Consider the following 13,325-nt stretch of genomic DNA (forward strand, 5'->3'; position numbering starts at 1 on the left):
GAACCGACGACAGAGTCAGACCCAAGGCTCACTGATGCACTTGGGGAGTGAAGGCTGGCCCGTGTTGTCCGATCCAATAGAAGAGCTACTGTAGCTCAAATTGCTGAAAAAGTTAATGCTGGTTCCGATAGAAAGGTGTCAGAACACACAGTGCATCACAGTTTGTTGCGTATGGGGCTGCGTAGCCGCAGACCGGTCAGGGTGCCCATGCTGTCCTAATGTTATGGCTGATAGGTGTATACCACAAGCATGGAAATGTGATCTTATAACAACCCCTTGTGACACAGATGAGGAACCAGTTACAGCTCTTACAATGATATGTTTTCATCAAGAGTGCACACTCACAACATCCAACTTTATTATGAATAAATGATTCACACAGCATATTTCACCTAAACCAAGTACAGAAAGATCCTAATTATTTACTTTTCACACTTTCCAGTGCGTGGGACGCAGACCTGTTATTGTCTCAGGGAAACAGATTAACAACCCTGAAGTCAAAACAGAGCTAGAAAGAAAATCTTCCCACAAAATCACTTCTCCTGCACCTTTCTACAATATTTTGAACAGTAATCTGCACACATGCAGGTGCCAGCATTTCACTGTGGCCTAAACAAGATGCAACCACTGAGAAAAGATGTTCCTCTCTGTGTAAACTAACCTGAACAGATCCAAACAGTACCACACAGGGTTACACATCAGATTGTACTTCATTGCAAAGTTTGCTTCGAATTTGGACGTGACTCCAGCAGTGTGATACAAAGTCCAGTTTACAAATTAAACAAAGACAGTGTAACACAGAAAGTACTGACAGGAATGTTACAACAGAAACATATTATACAAATTAAACACATGATATAGAAACAGATGAAGCACATCAGCATTTGGTCCAAATGTGGAGTAAACTGGGTTGTTAAACAGACTAAAATTTGCAATTAAATGTCCTGAAATGTAGTCGTGATGTGTCACTGTGTTTTATAAAGTGTTTTGTCACAGAAAAAACTGTTTTGCTGATAAAATCGAACTCTAAAAATTTTAATTAATTAATGTATTATTGTGTAAGATTGTCTTTTCTCTAAGCAATATCAATGGACAATAACTACTACATCATTTCATGTTGTAAACAATAGGGGTAACAAAAATCATATGTTTTGTGATACTTAATCAATTCTCAAAAACTATACATTTTTAATTAATAGTTTATATGCAAAGATTAACTTAGTCAGTACTTTATTTAATTTGCAAAATATGCGCAATCTCAGTGTATGTGCTGTCTCAAAGTAGTGCTATGATGTTGGATGTTACAGGGACTGTGATAAATGCAGATCCCACTGTTTTGATTGGATAAAAAATGACCTTTTTTACTGAGATTTTATACATATGGTGGTGTGTTCTTTATACATGACAGTTTTCCTAAAATTAGATAAAAAATAAAAAAATAAAATCGCAATATAATCGCCTTGCTTACAGCATCGCAATATATTGAATCGTAAACTCTATCATGATACATTTCGTATCACCAGATTCTTGCAAATACACAGCCCTAGTAAACATAGAATATTTTCTTCAAATGGAATTATTTATTCTAGAAAATGTAAACACACACACATGAACTATGAATATGATTGTCAGTACATTCACAATTTCCCCTGAGGTTTGTGACTCAAAAAAGAAATCAAACTCTTCTTCCCAATCATAGGAATAGGTAATATCCATAATCCAACAGTAAACCAAAATTATTGATGTTGAGGACAGACCACTAGTAAGTCAACATCCAATTTGACCCAGCAGCCGTATCTGTCAGACGTCTCAGATGACGGTCACAATGAATTTCAGTTCATCCGAAATATTATCATATTAATTGGTAACTGGCTGGTAAATGTCTCTGAAATGAGATGTCATTAAAAAACATTGCTGTGCGCTCGTCATCCTCCTTCACCTGCTGATTGTGCTAAGATGATCTGAAGAGATCCAACTTTTCTAAACAGAATTAAACAGACATGTATCTGAGGAATGGTGAGAAACTATTTTCACAACATGTTTAGACTTCAAAGAAGGAACGTCTACTTTTCTCCAGTCAGGTCATTTGTGCTTTTTCATCTGTACGAGTAGCTCTCATCATCGTACTCTAGCTCAATCTCATCTTCATCTTCATCCAAGAGTCCGTACTTGAACTTCCGATACACTGTCCCATCTTGTCCCATGTACACAATGTCCTCGTCTTCCTCATCATCCTCACATTCAACGATTCGGTCGCTGTACTCCCCAAATGCAGAGGTGGTGGGTTGTGAGGCAATGACTCCATTGGTGTCCAGTTTCTTGTAGCCTCCAGCTTTGGTTTTGGGTGCGATGGCGAGTGATCTCGATCGAGCATTGAGGAAGAGGAAGATTCCTCCGCCCACAGCGAGGATAAGTAGAACACAGGCAGTGACAAAGAGTTTGGCGGTTCTGCCATGAGCCTCTGCCTCTAATTCCTCGGCTTCCTTCATCACAAAGTTGACACCCTGGATGCACTCCTCTGAGAAGGATACAGAGCACACCATTAGGTTACAAGCAGGGCTCGAAGTGGGCCGGTACTCACCGGTATGCAATTTGGCATACCATGACATTTTCTTGCGCACCGGCACTTCTCACAAGCTGCTGGTACTCTTTTCTGCCCTCTCCATTTCAGGTTCTCTGGGAGATTCTTAATCATTTGGCATCCCTAGTTCGTACAGCTAATATGAGACGCGGCAAAACGGTAAAAAAACGAACCAATCAATGACATGTACAAACCGAACCGTGGGCTTGTTGAGCCATTGCACCACTATTAAATACAGGCCTGCTAATTATTTGATGAGGTGCCAGAGACATAGAAGAGGCAATTATCTGAACACAGGCCTACTTCACCATTAAAGGGACTGTTTGTAACTTCTTACACGTATAAATCATTGCGGGTCAAACTGAATCGTGGGCTTGTTGAACCGTTGCACCACTAGTATACATGTACATAAAAACAATATGGAGAGCATCTGGACGAGCCGATGCACCGCACGGCATGGGGAACTTTTGATTTACAGAATATGATTTCACAGGGCAAATATTTCCAGAAGAATTAAATATATGAAATGATATGTGTAAATAATAGACCAAAAATAAATATTTAACTAGCTTTTTGTGCATTATCTACTCTATAGTAATAATAATGGTACAAAATTATGTAAAATTGCATAGTTTTAAGTCAAAAACCTTCAGGGGAGGACCCCCAAACCCAACATCTCATAGTGTCTTTTATTCACTGTAGAAATTCAGAATGTAATATGTTGATACCAGCAGATTCACACACCAACATGTCAATAAGTAGAGTAATGGTACTTATTTTTTCCACTTCAAGCACTGGTTACAATATCAAATGTAATCTGCTTACTGGGTTTGTTTCTGATGTAACCTTGTATGTTTTAAGAGAGTCTTGTTTCAATGAAATACAGTCTTGTCTGTGATGGCCAGAGGCCAGGGAAGCTTGGGAAATTCCTTGTACTCGGAACATATTTTCCATCATTCAGAATAATGGAAACTCCTGTTTGGCAGGAAGATGATACTATTCAGTGGGAAGGTTATCATCTAGATTAATTATACAGGGCCTCAACCATTACAAATTAAAGATGCCCTGAAAGAATGTGACTGATGATACAGTCTGTATCTGTGTGTTTTGTTGGAAGTCTGTGTTCTAGTGTGGGTTCTGGTTTACCTCGTGAGACTTTGCAGTCACAGCATTCCCTGGGTATTTGTTTACCATCGTGGCGTGTCTCATTTCCACAGCAGGACAAGCAGCGGCCATCATCAGACAGGATCTCGAATACGGGGCACACTGTGCAGTTCCACACACTGGGACCTCGGCAGTCCAGGCAGGACACGTCACATGCCTTACAGTTTGGCTCATCGTGTTCGGACTCAGAGCCCTAAAGCAACAGAATAATTTGTTACGCAGCACACTGAAAGTCACTTTCACACATAACTTGCTACACCGCAGGCTGAATGTCACTTTCACACATGTTATCTCCAATTACTGCTCCGTGACTTAAAGAGGAGCCTTGCCAAACTGCAGCTACAGCTCTAATATGCTATTCATTTTTCATGATGAAAGTGATAATTAGTTGAATATAAACTAAAACACTCTTTGTAAAGAAAGTCAGCAAAACTGTGTCACCTGTGAAGCAGCGTAGAAGCCTACGAGGCACTGGGACACACAGATGCCTCCCATAAACGTGTAGCCTTCATAACAGGACTGACAGGCCAGAGCGCCCTCATCTGGAACGACACAGAGATATCACACAAAAGGAAATACTGTCAAATGTCCTCACATGGCTGAACTGGAATTTCCAGATTAAAAGTTTATCAAAATGTGCAGCAGAAGTGTGGCATAGCTTGGGGGGGGGGACTGATAGAGAAGACATTCATTATAATAGTACTGTGGCTCAAATTATACACTTATTTGAGAATATATGCAGAGATGTAATAAAATATTTTTATTCTGGGGTATCCTGGCAGGACACTGTGACCCAACGATTCATGCTCAACAATGTGAAATCCTAAAAAAACACATGGCAGAAATAAGTCATGACAGGCTTCCTTTACCGCTGCAGGTCTTGCAGGTGGGGTGACACTTGTGACAGGTCTTGGACCGGCTGTTTTGGTAGTAGCTTGGAGGGCAGCTCTGCAGGCACTTTCCCCACTGCCTCAGGTAGACGTAACCCTCCCGACAGTTCAGACAGTTTCTGTTACCACGACCCCAACACTGGTTACAAGAGGGGTCACATCGCTCGCAAAACATGGTGGTGGTGTTGCCAAAGTGACTGAAAGAGAGAGAAGATATCTGTTTAGTTTATGGTGTTCTTTGATGAAAACAAAGAGGAGACTTTGTGTGTCTGTGTGTTCTTCCAACCTCTCTGAACAGGTTTCGACGCAGCTGCTTCCCTGCTTGAAAAATCCAGATTTACAGTCGACGCACTGCACGCTGTGACGACCGATACATGACTTACAGCTGAAGTGACAGCGCTCGCACACGCGTTCGTCCTTGCCCTCTGCATAGTAACCCACAGGACACTCCTGCATACATGTGTTGTCTGATGGACACAAAGTTACAATGTTAAGAAAGGAGAAGTTTTCCTTTAGCTGGATAAGAAACATAACATTATCTATTGCAATAACGTACTCAGTAGGAAGTGTGGCGTGTTGCAGCTGAGGCAGTGGTCTTCGCCTGGCCCAGAACAGCGATGACAGAGTTTGTGACACTGTTGGCACTCCCCATTATGGTCCATGTATGAGCTCAGTAAGCACTCACTGAACCACACACAGTGTCCGCTGGCATCTTTACGCCTGTTGGTATCGCAGCTGAGGCAGGATGAGGGCTCATGGCCCGAGCAGGTCAGACATGACCTGTCACAGTCTAGGAACATGAAAAGCAACGAGACACAGTCAACTAATAAATCCTGTAATGATGGAGTAGTGTTTTTTATTTTATTTCATTTTGTATGATTAAAATAAACTTCCACCTTCCCTACCTCTGCATTCATTGGTAGTCGCATCATAGTAAGTGTTGTTGGGACATTTGGCCAGACACTCTCCGTTGTAACGGACAGCTTTCCGGTTGCGACACACATCACAGTCATCGAAGCCCGGTCCGTCACAGGAGGCACAATCAGCATGGCAACGAACACACTCCTGTTGCTTCTCGCTGGCAAAGTAGCCAACGGGACAATCGTCCACACACTTATCCTGATGGAGGAAGTAGTACTGGGCACACTCTGGGAGGGAGAGAAAGAAAGAGTTATAAGAAGCGGAAGAAGTAGTGTTGTTAAAAAAAAATAATATCTTAAACCGGACTTCCCCATTTACGGTTATAACCAATGATGAGTCATCCTAAAAATGTTTGACATTTCTTGGTGGAAACGGGGCTTAAGTATTAAAAGTAGCCTTTTATTTGGCCTTCAGTTTCTTTTTCAAATTTCCAAATATTTCACTCATGCAGCCCAATCACATGTTGGAATCTCCAAAATGAAGGCAACTCCGAACTCTTTGTGGTGTAGGCTACACTGGACTTTTTCTAATCTCTTCTTCATCCCCTCAGGTAGCATGCAAACTCCATAGAGAAAGACCCGGACCGGACCAGATCGAACCTTCTTGCTGTGAGGCGACAGTGCTAACCACTGAACCAACGTGCCCATGATGATAACCATACAACTACCACTGAAGAAAACCGATACATTTAAATAAAGCATCGTCATGTCATTTCTTTAAGACCCATCATTTTTTCTCTGGTAGTTTAGTACTAAGATGTACAGTTTATTGTGAATTTCAGTCAAAGATGTACAACATGTCTGTCTAAAGTGGATACATTTTATATATATTACTCAAAGAAATGTTGGTTTGATCTGTTTTATCTTTCCCCAACTCATCGTCTCTCTAATGTCTCCTGTATTCCTCCCTCCATCCTTCCTGATTTCCCTCTGGTCCTCACTTCCTTTACTTTTAAGCTTCATGGCTCAACTATTTGTAGTCCAGTGAGCAGAGAAGAAGAGGCTCTCTGCATCTCTATTTATCTTCAGCTACTTCAACACTAAACCAAGTCACCTTTCAAAACAACCCCTCTCTTCAATCCTCCTCTCTACATCTTCCATTTCCCTACCCAGCGTACTTACTCTTACACAGGCCGTCTTCATTGCACTCTCTACACTGAGCTGGACAGCGACGGCATTCTGTCCCGGTGGCGTAGTAGCCCGCTGGACAGTGAGACCTGCAGGAGTGGTCCAGCAGTAGGTACTGTTTCTCACAGCTCAGACAGTGAGAGGAATTCCCCTGGCAGGATGCACACTCCGGGGCACACGGATGGCACAAACCTTCTTCAGGAAATCCTCTGGGAAAGAGGTAGAGAATGAGGCATCATTGATGTATTATTATGGTGCGTGTTCATGTGCAAATTTAGAAATGAGAAAACAGGACAAGCACCTCTGACACTCCACCACACACACTCCATTGTGGAGGTAAAGCCCACTGCGACAGCGCTGGCACCACTGGGCGTCCTGGCACGTGTTACACCCTTTGGAGCAGTCTTCACACTGGCTGGAAGCCTTGTTGGCAAATGAACCAGATGGACAAAGGTGTGTGCAGGTCTGTCGGGCCGTCAAGAAATGATCTGAAGACAGAGAGACAACAACAGGTTGTTTAAATTTAAGATAGAGTCTTTATCATCCTGTCTCACACTGCCTGCTAAAGAAGAAACATGTATAGCAAGTTTGCCTAGAACATCAACAAGACAAGCCAACTAAACATTTTAGTAGTTTCAGTCTAATGTGGCATACAGACAGTAAATGTTTACCAGCATAGCAGCTGTTGCAGTCATCCTTCCCTGCAGCAGAGCAAGTCTTACAGGAGGAGTGGCAAAGCTCACATTCATCCTGACCTGGTGGTAAACAGGACAAAATATGTAGACATGAATGACACAGACAAGAGGAAGAAATGAGGGGACAACTCCTCCATGGGATGGAAAATAGATTAAAGATGTGTTATTGAGTATATTACACTGCATGCTTCAGTAGTTAATAGCTTTTGGGTTTGATGTTAAAGTGAAGGAAATTGTAGAAAGTCAGCATCACATTTTACAAGTACAAGTAGAGACAAATAGGTTATGTTGACACCATTTTGTACCGAGATCAAATTAACATTTACTGTTTGTGAAGTGTGTCTCAGAGCAGAGCTGTCTGCCCTTTAAACACTCCCCGTTCTTCAGCGTAAATCCTTCCTCGCAGAGGTCACAGTCGTCATATCTTGGCCCTCCGCAGGTACGACAGTCGCGGTGACATGGCTCACAGTCCCGGCTCTCCTCATCCACAAAGAAACCTTCCTGACAGTGATCCACACACTTGTCATCTGGACACACAAATACACATTTTTACTTCCTCTAAATATCATTAGAAAAGAAGAAGAAAGAAAAGTCCTTTTAATGAAAGAAATAATTTGTCATCTGACACTTTTCTACTTGGATGCTTGTGATCATGGAGGCCAACAGAGGAGATCTTTTACTGTGATGTGTACATTTATTTAAGGGTGATTTCACAAGCCAACATTTAGTTTGTTTTAAACAAACTCTGGTGCGGTTCGTTTGTGAACGCAGTAATCGTACTCTGGTGTGGAGCAAAACAACCGGTCCATGACCGCTTGCGAGAGGTGGTCTCGTTTCTAAACGTAGACTGCCTGTGTGGGCAATTGTTGAGATGGATACAGGTAAACAACAGGATAACATGAGTGGGAGAGGACTGACCTGGACTTCTGCATAAGTCCAATGTTTGCTTGACATCTGGGCCGAAGAGAACATACAGAATGTGCTGAATAAAGTCCACAAAAATAGTGACGTTTATGAAGTGATTCGAGGAAAACTGGAGGAGAGGAGATTCGTGTGCACACAGTAGATCAATGTCATGTCAAAGTAAAAACACTTCAACAGCAATATATCAAAGTCTGCGACTCCCTGTATTGAAGTGGCAGCTCTTGAGACAAAAAAAGATAAATTTGCTCCTTCGTACACGCCCCTCAGCAAATAGTTTTTTTATTTATTCGGCTTTAATTTGTGCACTGTGAAACCGAACCAGACTAAATTTCAATTTCACTCCTATTCGGACTAGCCAAACGGACTATGGCTTGTGAAAGCGCCCTTAAAACATTTTTAAAAATATCAAAATCAGATGTGGAGTCCCCAGAAATGTTTCCAGCTGATATTCACACCATCACTCAAAATTATAAATTGTTCATATGTTACCAAAGCCGTAGAATCCCTCTTCACACCAGTAGCACTGGGACGGGTCACAGACTACACATTGTTTGTCTTCACACGGAGCACACACCATGGTGTCGTTCGCACTGTAGGTCCGATCTGGACACGACTGATGACAGTCTGAGCCTAACCTGAAAGACAGATAGTATCAATATGAGGACATATGAATATGGGGGTGCAATTCAATGAAACGCAACCCAAAGAGACTTACTGGTAGTAACCATCTTCACATTTGAGGCAAACCGTTTCCTGCTCCTGACCTCCTGAATCCTCTGTGGTGAAGAACAGAAATTAAACAAATCATTAACAGCAGATCAGGCATATTGGGATTTCTTAGTGAAATAGCGTTTTGCAATCTCAAGGCAAGACAAAAGAGAGCCTTTATTGGATCAGCCTGGATATCAGTTGTTGCAGCTTCCGTTCAAATTAGTGCTGGACCGATTTTGATTTTTACTTTTGGTTTTCGGATATTCGTTTTTTATTGTTAACCCCTCGGGAATACAAACCTTTTGGAAAATACTTCTTATTCAATAACAAATAACAATACAAACAATACTGTAAAATAACAGAATCATCAAAAATGAACACATTTAATTAAACCGAAAGACGTATTGCAGCGCTATGCCGTCTGTCTCAGCTAAAAAAAAGAGAAATGTCTGGCGGAGTCCTTCCAGGGTTGGAAATTAGCACCAGCCACCAGCCAAATGCTGGTAAAATATGCAAGTGGTTACTAGATTTGCTTCACTCACCAGCCAAAAAAACAGTGGTCATCTACTGAGTGGCTGGTAGATTTTGGAGACCACCAGCCACAGCGGCAGGTGGACAAAAAAGTTAATTTCCAACCCTGCCTTCTTCCATGTCATAGAGACGAGCCAAGAGCTCTAATTGCTGCCTCGCCGTTGCCTATGTCCGAGCGAAACCCATTGAGGCTTGGGCCGAAAGGGCAGAGAGGAGGCCTCCGCAGGCGGCATTACGCAGAGGCTAAATGGGATCGATGGAGAAAGCAGCAAAACGCTGCCGTTTAGGGGAAGAGGGCCCACAAACGTGACTTTGTGGTACATCTACACTCTCACACACAGAGGGATGAAGAGATGAGACGCTTAGTACGGACAGAGCAGCCTCGAGCCTCAGCTCCTCAACTCCCTGAAGCTTTGAATATTCGCTGATGATTATTACCGAAGCTCGGCAGCCCAAACAAATGGTATTCGTGAATCGTGACAGTCCTCGTTCAAATCACATTTGATGTATTAGTTTTACCCTTTTTGCACTGACGTCTCTCTCCACACTGAAAAAGGGAAAAATAACAAACTAATATAAAGATAATATTACGGTGGTGGTAATTGTTAGTGGGAAAATAATTCATCTCATCTCTCTGCACCTAAGGACAGCACCGTCATTTTTCTAAACCCACCAGCAGGAGGCACTCTGACAACACACAATACATGTGTTGAGTTGCTGTATAACTGAATAGCACTCACAGATCAATCAGCTGAGTGTGATTAATGTAGAACCAACTAGTGTTAAATGTGATGCCCTAAAACAAATGTAAAAATCAAAGAGTCTCTAACAGACATTACTGATGTGAACTGAAATGTCTGTAGTATCTCTTTCTTCAAGAAGTCAGAAGCCAGATGCTGCTGCTCTTGTCTTTGTGTGTGTGTGTGTGTGTGTGTGTGTGTGTGTGTGTGTGTGTGTGTGTGTGTGTGTGCGCGTGTGTGTAGTTTCCACTGCAGGTGTACTTTTGCTGAACGACACAAAAACAAGCATAATGTGAGTGACAGGTTATGTAAAACACTTGCATATTTGCTGTTAATGTGTTTTTTTTTGTTATTGTTGACTAAGGGAACCTATGCAGAGGATATTAATAAGTAATTCAGGTGTGTGTGAGAGTTTTTTCCAAAGGAGAAAGTTCATTTTCCCTCCAAACTAATTCATTCCTGCTGTCAATCAAAACCATCCGACTGGTAACTGAGGAAGAGCCACGCTGTCATCCCTTTGTCCTTGGAGATGTTTTGACATCGTTGGACTGAGGGAGCGAGAACAGGGGGGAAGAGAAAGAAAAGATCAGGCAGGAAGCAGAAAGAGAGAGAGAGAGAGAGAGAGAGATAGGAGGGAGAGAACGAGATGGAAATAACTACTAAAAAAGCCCCTTCTGCAGACTTTCCCCAGGGACATTCATCCTCTCCAGAAAAGCCTCCATCGACCCCCACCCCCCATTCCTCTCTCCGTCTTCCTCCAGCACCCACAACTTAACACTGCACTGGTTTGCACTTCAATGCGGTCGACAAGCCACTACCTGTGAAAGCCATTACTCATACAGAGAGAGACTGGGACAAAGGAAAGGTGGGAGGAGGGACAGAGGAGCCGGAAATCATGCCTCCAGGCGGTGTCTATGTGAAGAGAGAAAATAGCTCCTGCATAAATATTAACTGTGAACGCCAGGGGAGGAGGAATTTCAGCAGAATTTAAACTGGCACACACATCCTCGAGTATGCACTTGTGGAATGTGCAAGCACTCATACACACACATGTACCGTCTACATGCACTCACAAGATACATATTACACTTAAACACAGTCACACATTAAAGTGATTAGCACTTAGTAAGAAGAGGTGGTACAAAGTCAGCGGTGGGGATGGATGAACTCACTTTTACCATCACCTTATCAAGAAGTGTTTGAAAATTGGATTGCTGATAGTTAAAAACAGAATAGATGTGTGAATATAATTAAGTAAAACATTCAAGAGGAAGAGAGCTGAGAACTGGAGGTGAGATGAACTTTAACGTCCAACAGCCTCTGAGCAGCTCCACAGTAAAGGAGCTGTAGGAAGTCTGATATGAAAAGATCAATAGTAGTTAATATTGAAACAAAGTAAACGAATCATGATGCATTGCACAGCATGTGTTGATGTTGTAAGCAAAGGAATGAAGAAAAAGTAAGGACACAGACACCCAGGGAGGAGGGTTGGTGAAGTTCAGAGGAAAAGAGCACACAGACTGATTAGAGATGTGTCAGCAGCGGAGGAAGCCATGGAGCCGTGTGCCAAGGAGGGCAGAGATAATGAAGGCTTCTTATCCCAGGTAAAAAGACAACTGGTGATTTCGCCAGTCTGAGAGAACTCTTATCATTGGGCTACACAAGACACATGCATCACTGCCATTCCCTAAGTTACACAGAGTCAAGTCATGTCTACATATATAGCCCAATATCACAAATACTGCATGCCTCAGGGGGCTTTGCAATCTGTACAGCATACCAGCCTGTTCTCACTCAGGGTGTCAAATACCAACGCTTTGTCATGGCCGTCTGCATTTGATACCAACGCACAAGGCACCCTTTAGCCAACAAACTCATGGTTTTCATCCAGGAGACCGCTGTTTGCGTCCCGTTACAATCAGCTATTCGTTTGTGTCCCGTGTTCACAACGTTCAGTCTCATTTTCACTGAACAAATGTAATTTTAAGCCCAACCGTGGCCGTGAAATCAACGAAAGTCAGCGTCAGGCTCGCGCTTGCTCGCTCTAAATAGACATGAACGAGCATCGCTCAAAACAGTGAGGCGACACACGTCAGCTAAAACCTAAAATATTTCAGCTGCTTGGCAGTAATGTTTGCTGACCAGACGAAGGTCTCTCCATGAACATGATTAAGATCTGATCCTAGTGTTGGCTTTTCCTGTCTCAGTGCAGGCTGAGGCAGTGGGGATCTGCAGCGTGTCTCTCTGCTCTCTCCGCCCGCAGCCGGAGAGAGCAGGGAGACACCGGCACCCGGTCGGTAACGAGACAACAACGTAACTCGTTGCAGAGCTCTGTCACTTCACAAGACATGGGAAACCTCTGTTGGTCTGGAGGAGCTGCAGCAGTTATTTCTGCACAAACGTCCACTGTACATTCGTGTGGAGTGAGCGCACGTTCACGTCTAGAGGTGGAGCGAGCTGAGCGAGAACGCGCGCTCTGTCTGAGTGAATGCAAGCAGGCAGAGGAGCGGGGACGCCGGCCCCACGCGAACGTGCATATGCGAGCGCACATGTGTCTCGACCCGGTACATTTATAAGCTTAAAAAGTTACAAACAGTCCCTTTAAGCGCATGTTAATGGCGACCGAAAAGTGGCGCAGAGTGGTCTGACAAAGCGTCAGTATATGAAGAGTTGGGATGAGAATGTGTTGCACATACCACATCCTCTGACCTTTAACGTGAAAAAAAGACAGATTCAAAATATGACTGATCCAGTTATAAAATATTTTTGAACCTTTATTCCATGATTACAGAATATAGTATGCAAAGAGGATTAACGGGTATAAAGCCGATGACGATTTAAAAAGAAGTAGTGAAGTAATTTGATGGGGGAGATAGGACTAAGGAGGGGCTGCTGCATCTTATCACACACTGTCAGGCTGGCGAGCTCATTGATAGTTCTCACAAAACAGCTCACTACAAACACACACACACAGCTCATTTACTAATTTGTAAGCTTAATCTTAAATGTGTAGTTCACCCAAAATGAAACTAAAATCTCAA

The 13,325-nt window shown here is 42.8% G+C and overlaps 1 protein-coding gene across 1 annotated transcript in view; it reads right to left on the reverse strand.

Annotated features, from left to right (window-relative positions):
• Positions 1–336: 336 nt before the first annotated feature.
• Positions 337–13,325, reverse strand: part of pcsk5b (proprotein convertase subtilisin/kexin type 5b) — a 96,335-nt gene continuing 83,346 nt past the window's right edge. Inside the window, exons 25-37 of the mRNA XM_037777711.1 lie at positions 9,018–9,078; positions 8,792–8,937; positions 7,705–7,905; positions 7,355–7,438; positions 6,985–7,171; positions 6,678–6,892; positions 5,541–5,783; positions 5,192–5,425; positions 4,922–5,102; positions 4,615–4,832; positions 4,187–4,287; positions 3,728–3,938; positions 337–2,518 (exon numbers count right to left, since the gene is read on the reverse strand). Coding sequence (XP_037633639.1) covers positions 2,097–2,518; positions 3,728–3,938; positions 4,187–4,287; positions 4,615–4,832; positions 4,922–5,102; positions 5,192–5,425; positions 5,541–5,783; positions 6,678–6,892; positions 6,985–7,171; positions 7,355–7,438; positions 7,705–7,905; positions 8,792–8,937; positions 9,018–9,078 — 2,504 coding nt within the window. The 3' untranslated portion in view covers positions 337–2,096. The remainder of the gene's footprint in view (positions 2,519–3,727; positions 3,939–4,186; positions 4,288–4,614; positions 4,833–4,921; positions 5,103–5,191; positions 5,426–5,540; positions 5,784–6,677; positions 6,893–6,984; positions 7,172–7,354; positions 7,439–7,704; positions 7,906–8,791; positions 8,938–9,017; positions 9,079–13,325) is intronic.

Source organism: Sebastes umbrosus, chromosome 8 (genome assembly GCF_015220745.1).
Source record: "Sebastes umbrosus isolate fSebUmb1 chromosome 8, fSebUmb1.pri, whole genome shotgun sequence".
Classification (NCBI taxonomy): domain Eukaryota; kingdom Metazoa; phylum Chordata; class Actinopteri; order Perciformes; family Sebastidae; genus Sebastes; species Sebastes umbrosus.